Source organism: Physeter macrocephalus, chromosome 18, assembly GCF_002837175.3.
Source record: "Physeter macrocephalus isolate SW-GA chromosome 18, ASM283717v5, whole genome shotgun sequence".
Classification (NCBI taxonomy): domain Eukaryota; kingdom Metazoa; phylum Chordata; class Mammalia; order Artiodactyla; family Physeteridae; genus Physeter; species Physeter macrocephalus.
This window is the reverse complement of record NC_041231.1, coordinates 52,162,825-52,188,021: the sequence shown is the minus strand read 5'-3', so window position 1 is coordinate 52,188,021 and position 25,197 is coordinate 52,162,825. Positions and strand designations below refer to the sequence as shown.

General features: G+C 46.0%; 1 protein-coding gene across 6 annotated transcripts in view; it reads left to right on the top strand.

Annotated features, from left to right (window-relative positions):
• Positions 1-25,197, top strand: part of ITGA9 (integrin subunit alpha 9) — a 363,861-nt gene that overhangs the window by 59,762 nt on the left and 278,902 nt on the right. For all 6 annotated transcript variants that reach the window (XM_024132323.3, XM_028478504.1, XM_055080233.1 and 3 more), the window contains exons 7-14: positions 303-388; positions 3,050-3,118; positions 8,084-8,221; positions 11,333-11,438; positions 12,206-12,300; positions 16,236-16,326; positions 18,544-18,589; positions 24,357-24,511. In XM_024132323.3, the coding sequence (XP_023988091.1) occupies positions 303-388; positions 3,050-3,118; positions 8,084-8,221; positions 11,333-11,438; positions 12,206-12,300; positions 16,236-16,326; positions 18,544-18,589; positions 24,357-24,511 (786 nt within the window). The remainder of the gene's footprint in view (positions 1-302; positions 389-3,049; positions 3,119-8,083; positions 8,222-11,332; positions 11,439-12,205; positions 12,301-16,235; positions 16,327-18,543; positions 18,590-24,356; positions 24,512-25,197) is intronic.

The following is a 25,197-nucleotide window of genomic DNA, read 5'->3' as shown; positions in this document are numbered from 1 at the left end:
CTGTATGAAAATTGTATCTCAAAAAGGAAAAAATAGATGTGGAGTATTTAGCACAGTACCTGTTCCAAAGAGGACACTCAGAAAGCACTCTTTCCTGCCCTGGAGTCCTTATGAATGTGTCTTTTTTGTGAGATGAGCCATTCCAGCGTGAGAAGACTGACAGCTGCCATTTATTCCCTGATAATTTATGTTCCAAGAATAACTGGATCATAATTGTCCAGATAAGGGATGCTTGAGAAACACTGTCCTCTGATGGATCTTCTTTCTCCACCCCTTCCTTGGTTTCTCCCCGTCTTCTGCAGGTTATGCAGTTACTGCCGGACACTTTTCTCACGTGTCCACCACCGATGTGGTAGGAGGTGCCCCTCAGGACGAAGGCATTGGGAAGGTGAGGAACAAAGTCTATGGAATAGCACGGGGTCAGATGGGGGGAGCATGCTGCCGCTCTTTTTGAGGTTTGTCGGCTCACGTTGATGTGAACATTCTGCTGGGCGGCTGGCAGGTAAATGATGAAATATTGAGGAATCATCTGTTCATCTCCATCCAGCCTCTTTTGAGAATTTACTTTGAAAGCTTCATCCGACTATGAATACTATTCCCAGACCTCTCCATTCTCTGCACTTTGTCATCTGAGAATGTTTTTCATGGCTGATGCTGTGTGTGTGAGAGATGATTAAGATTGACCCGTGGTATTGTGCCATTCTCCAAAGGAAGGGTGTCCAGCGCTACCCGACTTCAAACCCTCCCATCTCCCAAATCCTTTCCAAGTTTGACTTAATGGAACCAGGTCTAGTCCCAGATATCTTTGGGGCCTTTTTATTTATCTTTAGGCCTAGATTCTCACATTTTTTCCTCCAATGTTTTAGAAACAAGACCGGTTCAGCCCAGAGGCTAGACTGGGAATATATGGGTCTCTTTCCCTAAAGTGTCTGCCCAGATTGTAGAAAAGACCCCATGGATCTAGGCCCGTCAGAATCCCTTTGGGAATCATGGCATCTATGGGGCCTGAAATATGGAGGACTATGTTTGTTGGATCTTTAGCTCCAGGCTACAGGAAGTCCAGTTGAGTCGATCCAGATGAGTCAGGAATATGCATTTTAACAAGCTCCATAGTTTGTTTGATAGTTACGACTGAAGAGAGGAATGGTCTTTGGGTCTGAGCCCATAAGGGGTGGACCTTTGATAGAATCTGGCTATATCTCTGGGGGCTTGGAAAAGTGGATTCTGGAGAGGCCCAGACAGACCGAGACCACTGGTAACTGGAGCCTTCGGCCAGGATGTCAGTCTGATCAGCGGACAAGGCGTGACTGCTGGGCATTCATGAAGGTCGTTTTCCCGGATCCTCCTGGGCAGGAGTTAGGAGTCAACACTCAGATTTCTGGAGCACATGCCTCCCTCCCTGTTAACACCGATGCTATTTTCCTTGAAAACGAAGCCACCGTAAAAACCCAGGGCCCTGAGCACAGGGGAGGTGTGCAAATGAACTCTGATAACTTCCAGCAAGGGGTGAGTCTTTCCGAGTCACATGAATTCCTCTGCGTGGTGGAGGGACAGAGCCAAGGGCTGTCCCCACATTGATAATCTCTTCTGAGGGAGGAGCTGCGTGTGACCAGGCATCTCTGTAGCCGGTAAACACGCCTACCTCCCAATTCACAGCAGTGTGGATGCCTCAGTGCTGCTGACAGCAGCTTTGTTTTGTTTTAAATCACCAGTTACAGAAAACTTGATCTAATTGTCTTCTCTTCAGATGGTTGGGATAACTGTATAGTCCCTGTCAAGCCTTAGGATGAGAATGGTACTTAAAACTGATAGAGCCAGGCAGAGGGCATCCTGGATCTAGTTAACAAAGATGAACATAAAAAGGCTGTTTTCAGCTGGAGCCCCTGAGAGGTGCTGCGGAGACTGGTCGTAGTTGGCAAAGTTGCTGACGGTTCCACATTGCCAGGCATGGGAGCTGGTACAGACTTGCTTTCCAAGGACCCCAGGATGGCTCTGGCCTTCAGGATCTTGGTGGTTATCGTTTCTGGTATTGGGGCAGGAAAGCATTCACACTAAGATGGTGATTCCTGACCCCATGGGAGGCTCCCTGACACTGGTTCTCATGGGACACTCGCTCTTCCCTTAAGATGCAACTTGAAAAAGAACTTCCACACTCATGTCATTTAGGAAGTTCTACACAAACAGTCCTTTCTGTGGTGGAGATTCATGGTGTAAATGCACAAGCTAAAGGCTTTGAAAGGTCCCCAGTAAAGGAATTTATTTAATGTTTAACTCTGGCATTTTGCAAACTAAACTCATGTTTACCCAAACAGATCTCATGACACTAACATTCTGTGGAATCACTTTGTCTAAAATGCTCACGTCCATCCCTCTTCTTACACAGTTGGCCCTCCCTACCTGCGGGTTTCCACATCTGTGGATTCAACCAAACATGGATGGAAAATATTTGGGGAAAAAAATTCTAGAAAGTTCTAAAAGCAAATCTTGAATTTGCCACGCAACTATTTACATAGCATTTACACTGTATTTACAACTATTTACATAGTATTTACATTGTGTTAGATAGTCTAAGTAATGTAGGGATGATTGCCTAGGTTATATGCAAACATTACTCCATTTTACTTAAGGGACTTGAGCATCTGTGGATTTTGCTATCCTGGGGGTCCTGGAACCAATCCCCCATAGACGCCAAGGGATGACTGTATTGTGATACCTGCTAAAGCTCTAACTAATAGGAAGGAAGGAAGTGTTTCGAGGAAGAAAATCCTTTTCCCAGGAGTTGACTTTTTGGTAGTAATTTGGAAGCTCCTTAGGTCTTACTGGGCATGGCTCCTGTAAACAGTGTGGCTCAGGAGGCATGGAGGTGATTTCTGCCTCAGGATTGAGGGACAGTTTCTTTGCAGAGTGGGTAAAATGATTTGTCATCAGCTGGTGTAGGCACATCTGCATGTGTCTGGTCAGGCATTTACATAGAACTCCCAGAAGGATGCTGATAAATATCTTTGGTCATTGCTTCCATCTTAACTGGATTTTTTTTTTCCTTCCATAGGTTTATATTTTTAGAGCTGACCGAAGATCAGGCACCTTAATTAAGATTTTTCAGGCATCAGGTAAAAAGGTGAGCTCCTTGGGATTAGTGTGTTGTTTGTTTGTTTGTTTGAGAGATGTCATCATGTGGGAATCAGTTCTTTTCAGAATATTGGTTTAAAGGCCCATCTCTGCCCTACATTTACATGGCATGTTCAGTTGCATGTTGGAGCCTTTACCTTCTCAGCATTGTGTGTGACCTGCAGGTTCCAGGGATTCACGCGTGCTGAGACGGGGAGCAAGATGAGTTTGTACACAGCCAAGTTACAGCACGGAGGTCTAAAAGGTTGTCCATGGTTCAGATACTCATCAAAATGACTATGTGCTCTGTTTCTTTCTGCCTCTCTGTCCCTCTCTGTCTGTCTTTCTCCCAGCTCCAGAGAGATCTGGCATTGTTGAGTACAGATAAATGACCAATTACTTTCAAAGGAGGCAGGCAGATAGATGGTTCTCACTCTCCCTATCTTACCAACCCAAAGCTGCCCCTCCTGCTTACATCCCAAGCCCTCTGCCACCATCGCTATGGGAACAGTTGCTATACCAAAAACAAACAAATATCACCCGGTTCCTTTTAGAACTTTGAAATAGAAATAGCTGGGGAAGGCTGCCCTGAAATTAGTCCTGGGCAAGGTTTATCTGCCTGTGTCATCTTATTATCCTTACCCTGTTGCTAATTCTCTCTCCATTTCCTGCAAGTTTCCATTATATTGCACCATAGTCTGAAATTAAGCCAGGTAGAGATTCCTTTGATAAATAAGCACCAGTTTTCTTGGGCTTATCAGTGGTGCACACCTTGGCATGGCTTCCATCGGCAGGATTGTTTGGTAAGATTGGCCGCTCTAAGAGGAGGCAAGTTTAGGTGGGGAGGTGAAGGGGGTGATTTGAAGAGTTGTCTTGGTAGAGGCCTTAGTGAGCTCTGGGAAGAAGCACAGGACTTGGGACTTGGGAGGGAGATTTGAGGAGATAGGTAAAATTGCCTTCTGACATTCTCCTAATATCACACTAAGAAGAGGGGGAAAAAATGATGTTTCCATCCTGGGTGGGCCATGGGCCCCAGTTCAGGTCCTGCTGTGTTAGACCTGCCTCACGCCAGCCTGGCACCACTGCATATTGTTCTGATGGGGAGTCATAGTCTGAGTTCCAAAAATCCCACTCACAAGTAGAGCTTTTCGCAGTTTTAACAACCATCATGTGTATTTTTAGTATATAACTGTCATAACCTTTTCAATAAAAAATACATCACCAAACTCAGTTTTGTGAGGTTTTTCCCTGAGAGCAGCTCTGCGTTCCCCTGGGAACTATGCAAGCCTGTGTTATTTTAACATTTCCAAAACCCCAAAGCAACAACACTGGAAAAAGACTGTGAGCAATCCTGCAAAAAAGGATTTCCAAGCACCTCTAAAGTTAGAAAATAAATAACCCCGTGCCATTTCTGAGAAGGAGTCCCAAAGAGCAAGTAGGGTGTAAATGCTGCTAAGCCTAACATTTTAGCTCTTTATCCAAAAAAAATAAATGGGTGAGTTTTCCTGTGGAAAACCCTCCCTCCCTCTGCTCCCCTTCCAATGTACCTCGGCTTGACAGCATGAAATTATTCCCCCACCAGCTTTATTGAGATATAATTGATATATAACACGTTTAAGGTGTACAGTGTGATGACCTGGTACACGTATATATCGTGAAATGATGACCACACTGAGGTTCGCTAACACATCTATCATCTTATGTAACTACTGTTTTTTTTAGGGAGTCTTTAAAGTGAATGGTGGGGCCTAAACACACTTATCACCCTATTTTTATTATTTTTAAAATTTATTTCTTTTTTTTGCTGCGCTTTGTGGCATGCGGGATCTTAGTTCCCCAAGCAGGGATCAAACCCATGCCCCCTGCAGTGGGAGTATGGAGTCTTAACCACTGGACCACCAGGGAAGTCCCTATCACCGTATTTTTAGAATATTTTCATGTTCAGCTGTCACCGTGCCTCCCCCCTGCTTCCTGTGTCCCCACCTCCACTGCCCGCTGCCTGTGCCCAGGACAGGCCCAGCTGATGCTGGTCATCCTGGTGTAAACAACAGTCTATAATTGGGCCCTTTCTCTTCCCCAGAACTCTCCCTGTTTGGATGTTAGCTTTCATGGCTACCCATCTTTGTCTGGGTCATGGGCAGGTTTGGGGGAGCAGATCTGAGAGTGGGTGACATGAGAGGGAAAGGTTTGAGAACCTGCTTTTCCAAATTTCCCGAGGACATGATGACGTGGGTTCCAGCACAGACCGACCTGCAGGTCAGCATGAGTGTCCTCATTATGACATGACAGGGCTCCCTGAGAAGGAGACCATGGGCCAGCTGTCTCACCTCCCAGCTCCAGAGCTGCCATTCATTTTCCTTGGGGCTCTTCTCACCCTCACCTTGAACCATTGTAACATATGTCCTTCACTCTGCCATCTTGTTTCACCATCTTCCAGCTTTACCCCCGTCATCATCTTTCTGATTACTCCCTTTAGACATCTTATTCTGCTTGTGCCAGAAGAAATGAGAAATTCTTGTCCCACTGACTTCTCCATTATTTCAGTGGGAAAGGACATGACCCCAGGCGTTCAAAGGATGCCTTTGCTCTACCCCTGTGTCCTGAGCCACACATAGAGGAGGGTTCTGACTCAGGAAACCTCTGATCCGCTTCTGCTTCCGTGTGGCCAGAATCTGGTCAGAGAGTTCTGTCTCCTGGCCGTAAGAGAGACAAAACCCCAAATGGTTCTGGTCTTTACTGGTTGACATCCTTCGTATAGTGCACGTAAGAAATCACCAATGCATGTGCAATTCCATTGCAATGACATGTGTCCTCACATTTCCAGGCTGATGGGAGAGCTCTGATCACGGAACACTCACCCCAAAGCATGTCGTTGCCCTATCGAAATTTCATTGCAATAATTGAGTATGTGAAGTGTTTATATGTCAAAACTGAGATAGGAAACTTCACGTACGGGGATTTCTGATTGAACACCGATGAAGATGCCAAGTTAAATAGACCATTGGAATGAAACAAATAGTTCCCCTGGGACTCAGCCAGAGAGAACAGCCAGCAGCTTTGGTCTTCAGGGCCTTGCCTGGGTCTTAGCGGTTTCTTTTACTAAAGTCAAGATAGGGACATTGGCAAGGCCACTGAATTGGTGACTGTCAACTGGTTTCTGCCCACCCCCCCACCCCATGATTCTGAAACTTCCCCGTGTCCTTCTCCCTTGGGAACGGGGCAGGTGGGGATGGGGGTGGGGTGGAAGTGAACTCGGCACGTGACTGGGAGGGACTTGAGTCCTTTCCCAGGCTGAACTGCAGGAAATAGACCAAAGTACCCTCCACCTCTCTCAGACTCCCCTGGGTTAGCTACCAACAAACAGCAAAAGAAAATGTTTGTTCATGTCTGTAAAACCAGAGCCCTTTTATTTGAAAACATTTATTTTAAAAGGATAGATTTTTTTTTTTTTTTTTTTTAATTAAAAACAGAGGTCACCCACTGGCAGCCTTTGGAAAGATACAGCCTACAAAAATTTTCATTTGGCCTGCATGGTATGTTTGTTTATTATTTTTTAATATGAATTAGTTGTCAGCATTTTAAAAATAGGCAATTCAAATAAAATTTTAGAGCTTTGGTTTCTCTTGAAAAATGAGATGGTTGGCCTTTTCTGGGTCAATCAGGAATTGACCTTCCCTGGGTGGGGATTGCTCCTTTAGCTGTGTCTGTGGACTCTAGTTTGCTGCAGTCTCCACCATTCTCTATCGTTTCTTAGACACAGAAGCTGAGTGACACTTGCCACCTGTAAGCATGCCTGCACTGTTGTTTGCTTTTTCCTTATACCTATTATATCACCTGCCTGGATCCCATTGGATTGTGTTTGAGACCCCCAATTTAAAATAACAGGTACTGAGTCAGAGAGAGAAAAACAAAGCACATTATACCACTTATATGTGGAATCTAAAAAAATGATACAAATGAACTTATTTACAAAACAGAAATAGCCTCACAGACATAGGAACCAAATTTAGGATACCAAAGGGGAAAGGTGGTGGGGGGAGGGATAAATTAGGAGTTTGAGATTAACAGAAACACATTACTATATATGAAATAGATAAACAACAAGGGCCTACTGTGTAGCATAGGGAACTATATTCAGTATCCTGATTGAATATAATTGAATATAGTAATCGAATATATATTGAATATAGTAATAACATATAATGGGAAATAATCTAAAAAAGTATGTATATATTTATATATGGAAAAGAATCTTTTCAGATTCTTTTCCATATATATGTATACATATACATGTATAACTGAATCACTTTGCTGTACACCTGAAATAATACCTTTTAAATCAACTATACTTCAATTTAAAAAATAGTAAAAAATAACATAACAGGTACTGAATTAAGCTATGATTAAGCCAATATAACCTGGCTGTTTTCCCTCATCCTCCAAATGGTCTTCTGAGTTGTACCTTTTTCTGTTACTTCAGCTCACGCCTTCCTAACCAGTCTTCAGCTATGCCCAGGACTGGGCGAGGGTAATCTGTTTCCCATGTAACATTTATTTTCATGCCTGCCTTGTGTTGCGAAATTCCATATTCCTAACTTGCTTGGCCTTGTCAAATGTCTGATATACGAGGCACTTTTATTATGGCTGTAACCTATGTCTGCAGCCTCAGCTTGCATTTGTAAAAGCAGTACCTTGTTCTCCAGGGATCAGTCCATTTGTTTCCCCCTTGGTGGGGCTCCAAGCCAGTGAACATGGGTCTCACTTTGACCGGGGGGCCCACGTGGCTGCCAGGAGGCCAGGGGAGTTGGGATCTCACCGTGGCCCAGGCATTCTGGTTTCCAGGGTGGCATGGCTGGCACAGCCTCTGAGGGGCGTGGGAGCAGATGTTTGTCAGGCTGGGCATCTGGAGGAAGGCAGGGGGCTTGTGTGTGAGGACGGACACTGAACGCTTTGTTGCAACTTGACTTGGTTGCAGATGGGCTCTTACTTCGGCTCCTCCTTATGTGCAGTTGACCTGAACATGGACGGCCTCTCTGACCTGCTCGTGGGGGCCCCCATGTTTTCTGAGATCAGGGACGAAGGGCAGGTCACTGTCTACATCAACAGAGGAAACGTGAGTACAGAGCTGGGCAACATTTGGACAGGGTGTGGGAGAGGGATGTTGGCCCAGGGGAGTAGTGACTGAGCCCCATCACCCAGAGGAGGTAAAAAGACACGCTTCTTACCTTCAAAAAGCTCCGTGTTCCATCAGTGGAAAGTTACACTCAGTGTTATGACTGCAAACGTACAGGGGTCCAGGAAAATCTTAATGACTAAAGTGGAGTGATTCCTATGTACCAGGAGCTGTTTCTCCTGCTTCCTGTGAATGATTTCAGTGACATGTGCACATGGTATCGGGGGTCCCCATTTTTCAGGTGAAAAAACTGAGGCTCAGAGAGGTTAAGTCACTTGCCCCAAATCACACAGATAAGAAGCAGTGAGGCTGGCATTTGAATGTAGGCAAACTGGCTTTGGAGGTGGCATGCTTCATCTCTCTTATTTTGTCTCCTTGGGACTATATACACACCTGCCCACGGAGGCAGAGAAGCCTTCTCAGAGGACATGATGGCTGGGAGGAATCTTGAAGAAAAATGGGAGTTAGGTAGACAGGTGGGAGTGGGCTGGGGGCTGGGCAAGTGGATTGAGGTGTGAGGCAGTGGGACCATAGTTCAGCGTGTTGGGACTGGGAGGGGTGGATGGGGGCCACCGCAGTGGCCAAGGGCTATAGTCACGATGTCCCTTATTCTGCAGAACCATGAAAAGGATGTGGCCGAGTCAGAAAGATGTCTCTGCAGCACAGTGGAGGGTGGGTGGGGGCAGGGGCTGAGGGGCAGCAATGCACCCGTGGGTGCAGGAGACCAATGAGAAAGTAGAATCTTTTCAGGATCTAGAAGAAAGAGTATTCAACAAGAGGGAAATGGTTAAATGAATAAATCCTGTGACCACCAGCCAATGCTTATGAGATAATCAGTGAAAAAGCAGGATAAAGACTGCATGTACAAACAACCTTTAAAAATGTACAAAATACATAGAGAATGTTAATAGATCTCTCTGGATTGTGGTGCTTGGGTAGATATTTAGCTTTATCTTTATCCAAACACTGAGAATGTAATTCTTTGATAATCAAAAAAGTCAGTAAAAGTGTACTTTTAAGCAGTGACCAAGGTGTTAGTTATCCTAATCGGGAGGGGGTGGTGGTGTTTAGCTATAACTAGGTGGGCAGATGCCAGAAAGAAAGGGCAGTTATTTAAAGAGGAGCCAGGGGAAGTCAGAGCCTTGAGCTTTCTTGGACGTTTGCAAACTCTTTGGGAAGGTGGATCTAAAACCTGGGAGGAAAGATGCTTCCTGGTACCTGTTGCAACAACTCATGGCACCTGCATCTGCACTGACCTTCCAGGAAGGGGGGACAAGGCAGGTGAAGGGAGAAGTGAGATGGTCGTCATGGAGATGAGAACAGCTGGCATTCAGTAGCTGCTGGCCACCATATATGCAGGACACTGCTGCGTTTGCATGGGTGTTAACTTGTCAGGCAATAAGGTGACCAGCCCAGCAGCCCCAGGGCATGGGATCTTGGAGCAGGATAATCCCCCAGACCTTCTGCGGCAGCTGGCACCCACACATCCCACCCCCAATGAATGTTTCTTAATGCCATGTGGTTACCCTAAGTACAAGGGTATTCTTATTTCTGTTGAACTTCATCTTATGTGATTAATGATTGCAGGGCAGTGTGGACGAGCGGGAGTAAATGATGAGTTGCCTTTGAATCTTGGTGTTGCCACTTACTAGCCTGTGTGTTGTGGACAAATAGCTTGAAATCAGCAGCTCAGTTTCCTCATCTGTAAAGTGGGCAGAGTCATAAGGTCTTCCTTATAGAGTCACTGTGTGATTTAAATGAGGATGTGGATATACAGTGCCTGGTACATACAAGGAATCAATGTTTCTCTCTTTCTTCACCACACTTATGGGAAGAAATCAACACATATTTGTGTTGTGGGGCAGAGGTTTCGGTGTCTTAAGAACTCATCACATCTTTACTGTTTGCAAGTTGTTTGAGTACAGTGGAAAAAAAATTTAGTTGTAACGAAAGCTTTGGGATGGCTTGTGGATGTACAGTGGGTCTGAGTGCCTCTCCCCGGGGGCAGGGTTAGACGCTCTTGTGCCTCAAAGCATCGTGTGTGTGTGTTTTTAAAAATATTTAATTTATTTATTCATTCATTCATTCATGGCTGCATTGGGTCCTGGTTGCAGTGCACGGGATCTTTGTTGTGGTGCTCGGGATCTTCTCTGCGCTCGGACTTCTCTAGTTGTGGCACGCGGTCTCCAGAGTGCGTGGGCTCTGTAGTTTATGGCAGGCGGGCTCTCTAGTTGAGGCGCCCGGGCTTAGTTGCCCCGTGACATGTGGGATCTTAGTTCCCCGACTAGGGATCGAACCCACGTTCCCTGCATTGGAAGGCAGATTCTTAACCACTGGACCACCAGGGAAGTCCCTCAGATGGTGTTTTAACGCTCTGATAGTCATGTGTCAATGATTTGGGGGTAAAGTGGGCATGGCTTTTAGTGACAACATCACCATTGACCCCTCCCTCTGTTGGTTGGTGTTTGCTTAGGAAATCCAAACCACACGTGAAAATGGGCACAGTCGTGTGTCCTGTTATCACTGCTCCCACCCCTTAACCAAGAACTATTGGGTGTTGGGTTTTCTGAACCATGAGTCCCTCTGCCAAGATTACTAATACATGCACCCTACAAAACAGCTTTATAAATTTGTACCAGAAGGCAGAGGAGAGCAGAAATGGAAATATGTACTCTCTCTAAAACAACTTTGGGGATATCGCGGGGAGAGGAGACTGTGGGGACAAGCAGGTAGGTTGGTTAATAGGTTGGTGTATAGAGCGTTAGGACAAGGGAGAGGTTTAGTCATCAGTGGCCAACAGTGGGTCTCCTTCCCTCTAAAATGCATCTCAGGTGATCGGAGACCTTCATGGCACCCAGGTGGAAGGAGCTCATTTGGGCACCAGCGGGTGAGGGGGGGATGTTTGGGTGCCTGGGATTCTGCCCAGGTGTTTCCTGTCCATGGGTGTGCTGCAGGGCAGGGCGGCATTCCCGGCTCTGTTTTTTCATTCTTTTTTTGGTTATTCTGTTTGTTTTGTTTTGTTTCCCATTTTCCCTCCATCCTGGTTCCCAGGGAGCCCTGGAGGAGCAGCTGGCCCTGAATGGGGATGGAGCCTACAATGCACACTTTGGGGAGAGCATCGCCAGCCTGGGCGACCTCGATGATGACGGGTTCCCAGGTCAGTGAGCTCGTACCTGCCCTCTAACTTGCCCCTGTCGTGGGTGTTCCGGGGTCTACCTGCCCATGGCAAGGCCCATCCACGTACACTGGGGAGAGGACGCCTGTTAGAAACCACATTTTCTGTGTAGACACAGGGCTGAGCCCTGAGCCCACTGGAGTTTTGCTTCCATGAAATCCCTTCTCATCAGCTCAGTGCTCTTTGCTATGTGTTTGTGGTGCAGTGAACCTTGCGGCTGGTCCATAGGGGCTTCTATGGCAGCCAAGTCTGAACCAGCTTCCTCTCGCTACAAACCTTCCTTGTTTCTGAGCCTCTGATGCTCCACGATGCTCTGAGAGCATGGAGGAAGATCCAGTTGTCAGTTTGTGAGAGTAACGTTGATTTTTTTGGTAAAAGGAATACCATTTTATGTAACTCCTTTACCCAAGAATAGAGTTGACTTTCTCAGTTTTGCAATAACCATTGTCTATGGAGTTCCCTTCTCAGACAGACGTTAGGGTGGGTGGTTGATATTTGCGTTTCTTTTATTGGATAGATCAATAATTTATTCCTATGAGGATGAGGGAGAAATTTTCTGGAACTAACCTCTTCTCAACTTCTATAATTTTCTTTCTACTTTTTTTTTTCCTGCTGCTAAGAGATCATGTGCCTATTTTAATGCTTGAACAAGCAACAACCAAGAAATTTCTAGACATCCTGGCAGGAATTAGAGAATCCACCATTATGGTAATGGCTTTTCTAACCCAGAGCTGCTTTTCTCCCCTTAGATGTGGCCATTGGCGCACCCAAGGAGGATGACTTTTCAGGAGCGGTGTACATCTATCACGGTGATGCCGGTGGGATGGTCCCTCAGTACTCCATGGTAATTGGTGTGAGAGTGTCATGGTTGCTGTTCACACATTCATTCCGCAGATACATACAACACACGGCGTTGTTCCTGCCTTCACCTTCCCCCACCTCCAGTGGAAGACACAAACCATTGAGACTGCTTTTTAAATCAAAACATATTTATAGACTCCTGAGTTTGCTCATATCCAGGGAGGCATTCTGCCTACAAAAGATAAGATCCAAATTCTTAGCCAGAGTTAGAATGATTTATGTAAGAAGAGGTGGATTGCTTTTTCTGGTTACTGCTTTGTCAACCATCTGTGCCAAGCCAAAGGAATATCTTGTAAAATATAATCTAGAAAAACAGTGGTCCGTGGAGGAGGGACATGAAAGCTGTCACAGGGCTTTTGTCACAGTTAGCATTAAAACGGGGAGCTGGTCACAGCCCTGGCCTCGTGCCCCAGACTTGGGAACGTGGAAGTGGTGAGTTCTGTTTTTTGCCATATCAGCTTGGAGTTCAGTCTTGCTGATGGTGTCAAGCCCAGCCCCTGGGAAAAAAGGAAGTCACTCTCTGGACAGAAGCATGGTCAGGATGTTTGTGGATGTCTGCATGTAGAGTGGTACAGGCCTGGGTCTTTCTCCCAGTGGGTCAGCAACAGAAAGGGACAGAGCACATGTCGAGAAATTTCCAATCGGCACCTGCTGATTTACTGAACATTTACTATGTGCTTACCGCCTCCTATTCATGCTGACATTTTTCGTCACCAAGAAGCTTGCCTTGTATCTTGATTATTGCGAAGGAGACAAAACTTTGAACTGAGTCCTGTTCTTATAAAGTGTTCTATAACATGAAATAGGAAAGTATCGAAAGCTGTCCACGTACTAAAGTCTCTAGGTAAGAAAAGGCTTTGCAAGTTGATTTTAAGAGGCAATGCACATGTGTAAGTTCAAGGTGTACGTTCCTAATTGTTTTTCCTGCAGCAGATATGAGTTAGCTAATGAAGGGTTGAGGGCTGGCTGGTTTGCTGCCACTTGAGCCCAGATTCCCTCTGCTGGGCCTCCTGCTCGGCTCCGTGACTCTTGCAAGAGGCAGATGCGAAGGGAGGTGCTGGCGAGAGCAGGGATGCTTCCTGAGCGCCTGCTCTGCCCTCTCGCCTTCAGTCCTCAGAATAGCCCTGTGAGATGGGCACCTTGGTTATCCACCTTTTATTTACGGGGTGACTCCAGGCCGGGGAGGTTAATTAACATGCCCGTGGTCACCAGCTAGGAAATGGCAATTTGACCATGAACGTTTGCCAGTCTGACTCCCAACCCTCTTACTGCAACCACCGCCCTCAACTCCACATCAGGAAAAAGGAACGCTCAGGGACGCTCAGTTGGAAAACTCAGAACTATGGAAGCTTATTTGTCTGTGAGGCATATATACTGTGAGGGGCATTTATCTACATGGACCATCCTCTGTGCATTAGAAATGAGTAGTGGTGGGAATAAACTCCTAGAGGATTTAGCTGAGGTGGCAGGAGGAAGAGGGCTCTGGGCAGTTTGGGGGCCACATCCGTGTCCCAGGGACTGCTCTACCCGGGGTCAGGGACGCTGTTCCCACTGTCACAAGCTGAAAGTCATCCAGGGAGCAGCCATCCTTGTGCCGCCATCGAGGTCACTCTCCACGCTTCCTCCTGGAAGCTTGTTCCCGGACCTGGGAAGCTAATCACACAGAGAGGCAGCCTGTGAGAGACCCCCAGCTTCCCCTCCTCCGGCGGCCCTCTTGTGTTTGTTGTGTTGCTGGGTGGACTCCCTGCAGAGAACTGAGGTATAAATTTTGTGGTCAGCGTGGATTGTCTTTAGTAGGAAGCAGGGATCAGCAGCTGGACCCGTCCTGCCTTTGTCAGCACGCAGCCTGGCTCATTAGCTCTAACAAAGAGAAGTGGTTTGGGGCTCTTTAAAGAAAAAAAAAAGAAACAACCATGATTACACGTTTCCAGACTCCTAATATGTATGTGATAAGGTTTGTGATTTTAAAGGAAGAAAAATCCGTTAACGCCAGGTTCTCTCCAGGGCCCAGGTCTGGACAGAGCGGGCATTGTGTGGGTGAACTACAGGAGGAAGTCAGAAACAAGTCTGGGCAAGGGAATCGCTTTTCTTTGGCCCAGATTGGTGTTATTTCTGCTGGATGCATTGTGAGATCAGGGTCTAAAGTTCTTCCATATAACTCTGTAACTCATTCCTCTTTCTCGAGTTTACCATGAAAAGTGTTGATTTTAAGATCCTCGTGCGCCTTTCTCAATTTGAGAGCCCTCCGGGCATGTCACGGCGGCCCCTGTGATCTTTCTCCTGCCATCAGGACACCGCATGTAAACCTGGTGAAGTGGAGGTTTCCCAAGGCTCCTGGTTTTCATTTAGAGTTATTAGCATCGAGCAGACTTATCTTCCTGGCTTTATGGCCTAATGGCCTGCAGATGTCTGTGGGATAACTTAAGCCTGCATCGCCACCCCCGAAAGGACCACCCCTTCACTCTTCCCTGCTTGTCCCAGCCACAGCATACCTTAGAAATGCAAACCCAGGGCAAGCTGCTGCTCGCGTCATTGGACCTCAGAGCTGAGATGGTCTGCTTCAAGACGTGACTTTTAAGAAACGTGCAGATGCACATCCGTGTTTCCTTAGACAGAGCCATCGGGGATGTGGGGCTCTGCCTGTTATCAAGAAACACTTCTTCAGTGTTTCCCTACAGTGTTCTGATTTGTGCTTTGATGCTTGCACATTTCCTGTTGGATGGTTTCACTGAGGTGGCAGGCAGAGGGTTATTTGCAGTTATTGGCCGCTGCAGGGTGGGGGAGTCCCTGCTGTCTCCATCTGTAAACCCTGTAGGAACACCTCCTCCCCATACTTGTGACTTCTTTGCAGGATGACTCAGTGAGGAAAAGGATAAGGCAAGAAAGTCCCAAGTGAGCCACGACTATGTGTAAACCTGGTTCTGACGTGGAGGTTGCTGTGTGGCATGAAAACAAAGCATTTCGCTTACCATCTACATCGAGGGCCTTGGGAGGGAAGCCTCCCCAGGGAGACTGTTTAGAGAAAGGGAAGAAAGAACAGGTCAGATCCCAGAACATGGCACTTTTCTGATTCAGGAAGTTTGATATCTTTGTGAGGAACTGTGCCACACAAGCGTGGATGTGTGACAAAGGCTGGTTGTACAATGAATATTCTTGGACCAACACAGCATGTGTTGTGTTGGCATCTGTTGAACTTAATGATGAAGGAGAGGTAAGTACAGATGCTCGTGTGTCCTTTGGCAGAGGAGCCGTCAGTGCTGAAGGCTGCTTTTTAGGAAGGAGGGTGGCTTCAGCTAAGTTTTTGGATTTCCTACAGTTTGTAGAAGGTTCAGGACCATGGAGTTCTAGATGTACTAGGTAGAGCTGTTTCATCCTGTCTGTGATGCTCAGGAGCCTGTCGATCTTTTGGTTGGCTTGATCGAGAGCTGTTGTGCTCATTCTTGTCCACCTAGGGAACAGATGACGTGTGCCTCTTAGGAGTGTTCCATGTTTAGTACATGTTTGGGTAGAGAGATATAAGGACAATATGTTCTTAGAATTTCAGCCAGCTATACCTGTATAAACACAAAAGAGAACCTCCCTTAGATATGGAAGTTAACCTCGATCCATTTAGAACTTCATTCAACACATCAAAACACTAACACACTCATCTAGGTGGCTTTTTCATTAGCACTGAGCTTAGAAAAAATTTTAAACGGTGACATTTGACTAAGGTAAGTAATAAATAAAGGAGTGTGTGGTCTTCAACTGCCTGCTAAAGCCCCCCACCCCCTGCCCCGATAAAATTCAGACTATGATTTTTTTCTTTGAACAACTTCAAGACCAGGTGTCCTAGGGAAGCTGCCCTAAAACAGTCACTGGTTCTTATTTGTGACTGTGCTCCTTCTGGTGACGCAATCTCTCTATTATCTGTTTCAGAAACTTTCTGGGCGGAAGATAAGTCCGGTCTTGCGGATGTTTGGTCAGTCCATATCAGGAGGCATTGATATGGATGGAAATGGCTATCCCGGTAAGCTATTTTTCTTTAAAAGCATATGAGATACGCAAAGATAACCAGTCTGGTAAGTGTGATCACAGATGTGACCTGGATTTAGGATTAGGAAAATTCATACAGTAGAATAAGGTATTTTGCTTGGTGTTTGACTTTTAAGATGAAAGTAGTGTTAAAGTTTATTTTTCCGTTTTAAAATGTTCTACTCCAAAGGGTTTAAGCACCAGGAAGGTGGATTTTTGCAGTGACTTCTGTGGCAGCAAATCTTTCTGATAAAGACCAAAAGCACTCCCCACATTTAAAATGATAACTAGTGAAGCCTCATGTTTGCCTTGATATTTGAGCATATTCAGAGGCGTCTTCCTCTCGAGAATGAAGAAGGCACTGAGCAAACCCCCACCCCCACCCCCACCCCCGCCGTGAGACGAGTATTGAGAGAAACACTTGGAGCAGGAAGAAAACCATGTCATCTCCCTGACGGACAAAACAGACCTTCACCATTCAAGGCTGGCTGGCTTGTCTTCAGGGTTAATTAATGCCTTGTGGTGACTGAGACTGATTAAGTAAAAATGTACGATTTCAAACCCCAATCCCAAGTGAATCTGGTGTAGGTAAAATTGACTGGGCAATGGAGTAGTGGTTCCTTTGCTGCCTGAAGGGGATGCAGTAGGTGAGGTGAGGAAACAAAGAGAAGAATTTGGAAAAACCCCAAATCATCGTGGAATTCAGAAGAAATGTCCCTGAAACTCTAGGTCATCTTGCTATCTTGAGAAAGTGTTTCTTTCCATTTAAAATGCCTCAGAAGGATCTGTGAAAATGAATGCAATCTTGTACGAGTCTTTTTAGGTTTGAGAAAGCAGTTCTTGTTCTGGGCAATTTGTAGCCATCCCTAAATAATACCTACCATTGGTTTAGCACTCTAATATGTCCAGAATGCTTCCCTGTGCAATGTACATCATATAGTTACCCCATAGGTAGCTAAAGATGGGGGTGTCTCCCCAGTTTACAGACAAGGATACTGAGCCTCAGAGAACTAAGGGCACCAGAGACCACATCATTGTGGACGGGGACCCAGGCTGCTTCTCTGTAGTTGGACGGTGAGCAGGTATGGTCACACTTCACAACGGATGTGGATTTCTTATCTTGCATTTTTCCTAAAAGAAATGGCAAGTGCGTCAGGTCTTTTATTTTCAAACATCCAGGCAATTTTAAAAGGCTATTAGAAAATAGCAAAATTAACAAGCATACCCAAGTGCAGAAATTTTAGCAGCCCTGCAATCCACAGATATGATCTTTGTTTTTCCTTAATGAGGACGTCGTGTAGATGTAGGGATTCAGATGCTTGGTTCTGTGAAGTAGTCATGGGAACCGCAGGACTGAGAGGTTTATATTTGAGGGGAGGAAAGGCAGAGAGCTGTTGGATGAATGCATACTTCCTAAATTAAATTTTTTAGTAATAAACATTATCAGCTAACACTTGTCTTGATTTATAGTTTGCCAAGTATCTTCATGAGTTTTCTGATTTTAATATCTGATTTAACATATTTAATAAATATATTGAACAAGTGTATAATAAATATATTCTGATTTAAATATTATGAAATATTGTCAACTTTTGAAGAAGACAGTGGGGATAATTATCTCCATTGTGCAGACAAGGACACAGAGAGACTCCGGGGTCACATAGAGTGAGGGGTGAAACGGAGATGATTCACATGTTCTACAGAACTTAGAGCTTTTCCCAAGAGTCATTTAATTCCAAGTGTCCCCCTCTCTGATTCCCTGATGTCCAAAAGAAATATAATGTGAGCCACTTACATAATTTAAAATATTCTAGTAACCACTGAAAAGATAAAAAGAAACAGGTGAAATTAATTTTCATAATGTTAATTTAGCCCAATGTATCTAACACATTATCATCTCAACATACAATCAATATAAAAATTATTAATGAGATCGTTAATGTTTTTTGGTACCAGGTCTTTAAAATTGTTTCCTGTCTTACACATACAGCACATCTCAGTGCAGACCAGCACGTTTTGGGGTCTCAGCAGCAACATCTGGTGATGGACTGCCATACGGGGCAGTGTGGCTCTAACTCCTACAAAGTCATTTCAGAGCCCAGGGGGGCCCCCTGACCTTGAGGCTGGCCTCCATTGCCGTGGAGCCCCTTGACAGCGGGTGGGTGAAATGGGCTTCGGCAAGTTTCTGAATCTGTAAACTTGTGGTTTTCAGATGTAACTATTGGAGCTTTCATGTCGGACAGTGTGGTTCTCCTAAGGTGAGATGCTTCTCTCTTTCCTCTTGGCTCTTCGTGGGTGAGGGATGGAATTTGGTGGGGGAGGGGGGCCCAGAGGAGTTATTCATCATTAGTCAGCAGTCACTCTGCCCTGTTCCTTGCAGGCAGAGGTGCTTGGTAAGTGCGAATGCTGCCTTTGTTTTTTCATTCTTGTTATCCTCTATCCCAGGGTCTCCAGCCAGTGGGCCTTGAGTGGTTTACGTGTGTGAGGGGATAGCATCCCTGGAGTTTCTAGGAAGAGTTGGGGTTTTTGCCTTTTGCCGTGCACAATCCCTTCCATAGATGTGCTCTACACATGGCATCATCCCATCTCTTCATCCCTGCACCCTTCAGCCCGGCTTCCCCACCTTGTAGTCCCCAGCCCCCCAGGGCCTGGGAGCCTCCTGCCCCCTCATTCTTTGGTGGCAGCAGAGGGTGAGGGACATGAGCTCAGGCCCAGTCCTCGCTGTGAAGCCCATGCAGTCTGGATCTCTCCTACAAAGGCCAGCGGGCTGCCGGCCCACCCATGAACCCTCTCCAAGTATTTCTGTCTCTGTGACTCAGAGAAAGCAACATTACACTTTGGAGCGGGAGCCAACTCATAGGTTTTGTTAACAACCTGATTTCAGAACTTTCTAAAATAGGCTGGTAGGATCTTAGAGCTGGAAGGGATCCCAGAGGCCATGATTTCCACACCCTAGATTCCTCTCATTCAGCAGGGCCTTCCTCTGAGTCTCCACCACAGGACCACACAGCCTCCTCTAGAAGGACGTAGTGCCCAGGGTGGGGATTAGTAACTTCTGAGGGGACCAGTTCACCCACATGTTAAATTGTTAAAATGTTAAATTGTTAAAATGTTAAATGTTAAAATGCTAAATTGTTCAAGCTAGTTACTTTGCACACACTTAACTGACAAATGCTAATTTCAAGGTTTGTCATTTTGGCAGCAGTCAGAATTGTCTTTAAGAAAATCCATGTGTAACTTACTTTTTCAAGATGATGATCATAAAATTCCTGAGTCAGAAATGACTCTTCTACTCCAGGGATTATAATACTTCTAATATCAACCACTACTCATTTATTGAGCACCACAATGGGCAGAGGATTGTGGGGAAGCATAATATTTCAGGCATTGTCCATTCTACACTAAGGAGATTAGTTAAAGCAAGCCATAAATACATCATAAAACCTCAGCTATATAATGAAATATGTGATAGGTGCTATATGAACAGGGTAGATAATAAATATTCTAAGGATTTAGAAAAGATGATGAACAACACCCTAGGGATGCTCGAGACAGAGACTTGGATCATATTTTCTCATCAAGACACATAGCCTCAAGGGCCTTTGGCTTTCAAGTTCTTTCTTTCCTAAGAGTTGGCTTAACATGGCCAATCATGTTGGAAATGAAATGAATAAATTTAACATGACATCCATTCCCCACCCCCCGACAAATGTTAAATTGTTAAAGAGGCAGAATGGCCTTAAGGTTAAGAGTGTAAACTCTAGGGCCAGGTGGTCTGGGTTCAAACCCTAACTCTGCCCTTACAAGGTGAGTTTCCTGGGCAAGTCTGGTAACCTCTGCTTCAGGATTGTCGTCTGTTAAAAAGGCAATAATAGTACTTAACCTCACTGGGTATCATAAGTTCTTATGAGAGCTCAGTGAGCTGGAACAGTGCCTGGTTTAAGTGCTCAATAACTGTTAGCAATTCTGACATCAGTTGGGTTTAATTTGCCTGCCTCAAAGTCTGCTTCTTGGTCCCCTATCTTCCATATAACAGCCCTTCAGTACTTGAAGGTGGTGGTTGTGTCCCTCGGGTGGTAACTTCAGTAAGATGGATCCTTTAATTACTCCCCACGGGACTGGATTTCTACTTTATCACCCTTCTTCAGGGTTGGTAGTTTTTCAGGTGGAACAGCTTTCATAGCTCCAGATGGTTGCGGTTGGACTTGTGAAGCCAGGGCTCTGGCTGGTGGCCTCACGAAGTCATTTTCCCTCTCCTCACTCTTCTGAGCAGTGTGCCCTGGCTTCTCGGGATTCCCCTTGAATAAAACATGTTCCCCCACTTCTCTTAGTGGAAACCAGGCCCTCTTCAAACTGGGAGCTTCTGGCACAAAAGGCACATCTCATAGGTTCTGCTTTTTCATCATTCTTGTATTTTATAAGCTTGTAGCTGTGAGCTCTAACCCAGAGGGGCTTGTCTCCCTCTGTCCTCTGATGTGAGGGACAGCCCTCCCCAGGGGTTTGCTCACACATGGGTGTAAACATAAAACGATACAGTGACACGTGGATGGGAGACCACAGCCCCCAACCTGGGATGGAGGGTTGAATTGGATGAGGTGAACTCTAACGGGGCCAGATGTAGAGTCCATGGAAGAGAACGCCTGGAAGCACTCCCGGGGAGGGGAGGCTTTAGGAGCAGGGCCAGTAGCACCGGCTTGGACGAGGAGGTCCGTGGAAGGCCGTGACAGCCACTGCAGGGGTGCGTAGGGGTGCTGAGCTCACTGTAACCCATTCCCTCATTCATTCTGCTCTGTGCATTGACCTTTTGAGACATGAAGTAGCTCCCTGGAGTAATGGATGGCTTTGGGGATATCCCAGTTAGTGGTCTAACACCTTCACCAGGGTGCGGGCTCATTATGTGTCCCCCCCCGTCTCTGCCCTGCAAGCAACACGACCCCACAGAAGGCCAGGGTCACTGGAGCAACACCACATCAGAAAGTATTCTGACTAGTTTCATTATTTACCTCGAAGTTAAATATCAGGATCAAATCAAATATCGGAATTTGAACTATCCGAGAAGCATCAGAAAGAAGTATTCCATGGAAAAAGAAGATGTGTATATATATATATACAATGAAATATTACTCAGCTATAAGAAAGAATGAAATAATGCCATTTGCAGCAACATGGATAAACCTAGAGATGATCATACTAAGTGAAGTAAGCCAGGCAGAGAAAGACAAATACCATATCTCACTTATAGGTGGAATCTAAAAAAATGATACAAATGAACTTATTTACAAAACAGAAATAGAATCACAGACATAGAAAACAAATTTCTGGTTACCAAAGGGGAAAGGTGGGGGGAGGGATAAATTAGCAGTTTGCGATTAATATATACACACTACTATATATAAAACAGATAACCAACAAGGTCCTACTGTATAGCACAGGGAACTCTACTCAATATCATATAATAATCTATGAGGGAAAAGAATCTGAAAAAGAATAGATATATGTATATGTGTAACTGAATCCCTTTGCTGTACACCTGAAACTCACACAACATCGTAAATCAACTATATTTCAATTTAAAAAAAAGTATTCCAGCCACCAGCTTCTTTAAAGTCTCAAGCGCATTTGCGGTGCTGTCTTTGGGTGCCCCTTTGCTTTCATCTCAGATTGTGAAACCCAGTCTCCCGTCCCCCAGCGGTGTGGGTTGGCCAAGCTCTGCCCTCGGGAAGTTTGTTCTCTGGGATTAGCTCGGGAGGGCAGGCCTGGTGTTAGGGTGATAGGCGCCTGGTGTTAATGCCATTGAAGATCAAAGGAAGTGATCAGAGAGGCTTATGAAAGATTTCTGGGCTTTTCCTGGTCCAAAAACAATACTTGGAGTTGAAACAAAAAGGCTTGAGGGAACTGATCTGATGGATGTTGGAGATGTGCTTGTGAAGGTCCTGGTCTGTCATTTCAAAGGATTGTGGTTTTTTTTTTAACAATGGCTCATGGAGGTCCTTTTGTCTGTACCACTCACTTCTGCTTCCTACTCACCTTACCTTCCCCTGCCAGGCTCTGCCAGGAGAGGAGGCGTCCTCCCCACGAGGGGGCCCTGGGGTGATAGGAGGGCCTGGGCTGCTTCTGTGCAATGACTGGCAGGACACATGGGCAGCTGGGGCTCTCACAGGGTGGATGCCCTGTTTTGTGAAACTTTGGCTCCTCCTGTGGTTTTCAATCCCTTGGTCTGGAGAGGAGGTTTCACCCATTTAACAAGGTTTTTTGTTTGTTTGTTTGTTTTAATTTTTATTGGAGTATAGTTGATTTACAGTGTTGTGTTAGTTTCAGGTGTACCGCAAAGTGAATCAGTTATACATCTACATATATCCACTCTTTTTAAGATTCTTTTCCCATATAGGCCATTACAGAGTACTGCGTAGAGTTCCCTGTGCTATACAGTAGGTCCTTATTAGTTATCTATTTTATAAGTAGTAGTGTGTATATGTCAATCCCAATCTCCCAATTTATCCCTCCCACCCTTTCCCCCCTGGTAACCATAAGTTTGTTTTCTACATCTGTGATTCTATTTCTGTTTTGTAAGTAAGTTCATATAACAAGCGTTTTTGAACACTTATTCTCCTGGGAATATCAGGATGAACTCACCAGGATTCCCACCCCCCTCGGAGGGCCTACAGGGCAGGTGGGGCAGGTTTGGAAATGGACAGTGACCTTAGTTAGTAGGTGAGATGAGGTGTGAACACAGTGCCGGGAACACAGAGAAGGAAGACATCCAAGTGCCAGGGGTGCTAAGGAACGCTCGAGCATTTTCTAAGGATGAACCCAGAAGGAAGTTGGAAAACCCGATATTGGATTTCTTCCAGGCAGCGCTGTTGTCTGACTTCCGTTAGGCCTACAGGTGTATCTGCTCTGGGATCCTGCAGTTCCTCTCTACCTGTCACAGCTGTTCCTCTCTTGACCCGCGTCTCAAGGCAGTGCTGGCAATAGTGAAATCCCCTAACCCCATCTGGGCCGTGCAGCTCCTCGCTTCCTTTTTTCTCTGAGGTTTTCCTTAACACTTTCTTTTCTCAGAGTTGGTGTTGGTCCTGGTTCCCATCTGTCTTGTCCCCCTGGATGCTCTTGGTGGGATCACTAAACACAAGTGAGGTCCTTGTTCTCAAGCTGCTAATGCCCCTTAATCTTGTTATGTCACCCCAGTGGCGTGAAGGCCGGGGCTCCTTGGAGGTAAAAGGGTCTTTTTGTGAGGCCTAGAGGGGAGAAGGTTAAGCCATAGCTTAGGTGAACTGTCCCTCAGCAGATGTTCGCAACAAGAGCAAAATGGTGTGATTCACTCTCTGCTTCTGTTGGGGAGCCCCCGGGGAGTCCCCAGAAGGCCAGCAATGATGGATGGAGTCCATCCATCAGGCCCTGGGGGGTGATCCCTGTCGGTGAGAGGAGTGTGGTTGTTTATTGGGTTTCACTTGGTCCCACCACCAGGCAGGTTGATTTCTTCAGCTCTAAAGTGCTTTGCTGTTACCAGCTGGGACTCCATTCATCAAGGTCTTTTAGAAAAATACTTAATGAATTGATGGGAGTAAATGAAGAGAGTAGGTTTGACCCACTGGATGGGACTTTGCAGTTCATGCTTGTAATGGCAGTAAATGCTTTGGGGAATTCCTGCTTGTGTATCTATTTCTTGAGTCACAGCATCTCCTGTAGGGTCGCCTCTTAAATCTATTCCTATCTTCCTAATATAATGGAAATCAGAACTTAACTGGTGAAATTTTAAATAATCTCTCAACATCTGGTGGTTCATTTACAGCTTCAAGCAGATAGATGTGTTTTGTTAACAACTAACTTGCCTTCATTATTGGGAAATAAGCTGAGAAACTGGAGAAAAGGATTTGCAGAGCGCCCTGGCCATTCTCTCTTGGGCTATTTCACACTTTAATTAGAGGCTGGGCTGAAGCCCTGGGATTTGTCCCGTTGGTTTAGTTCTCATTTGGTTCTGAGTGCTGCTCTTCACCGTGACTAAGTCGCCTTCCTCTTGACCTGTAGGGCGAGACCCGTCATCACGGTGGATGTCTCCATCTTCCTCCCCACCTCCATCAACATCACGGCGCCCCAGTGTCACGACGGCCAGCAGCCTGTGAACTGCCTGAATGTCACCGCCTGCTTTAGCTTCCACGGCAAGCACGTTCCGGGAAAAATAGGTAAAGAGCCACCGAGTCAGCGCTCAGCATAGCCATCTTAGCTGGAGTGGGCATGTGGGGTCGTGGGCAGCCAGGGGATGTTTCTGGGGTTCCCTCCCGCTGTGCATCCCAGCTGGTTTTGTAGGCAGCAGGTCCCACAGGCTAGATGCCCTTTCCCCTGAGGTTCCGCCTCTTCTTTTCTTACCATTGTTTTTCCAATTCATTGCAACGTCTAGCTCTCAGACAAATAATATGTGACTCTAAGCATCCTTTCTCCAAATGTCCATGGACCAGACTGAAACCTCACTGGTCCACGGGTGGGATAGTTGGTGGGGCTTGTGGAAATGCAGTGAATAGCCTGGCCCTTCTGGAACATTCCATGCAGTTAGAAAAAAGAAGTGGTGGGACTTTGGAGGCTCTCCCTTGAGCTCGCAACACCAGTCAGATGTCAGGGGCTTGTGTTCTTTACTGTGGAATCAGAGACCGAGGATGGGTGGCGGGATTGGGATTGCTGCGTTTTACAAAGGCTCTCGGGCTTCCAAAAGGTGGGGAAGCTGCTTTGTCAGCCTCAGGTGTTGGAGAAGGGGCAGGCGAACCCTGGCCAGTGGCAGCTGTCCCTGCCGTTTCTCTGACTGGGAGAGGGCGACTTGCTGGCCCAGCTCCAGAGACTGGGCCAAGCCCTGGAACAAGATAGGATCAGTGTAGAT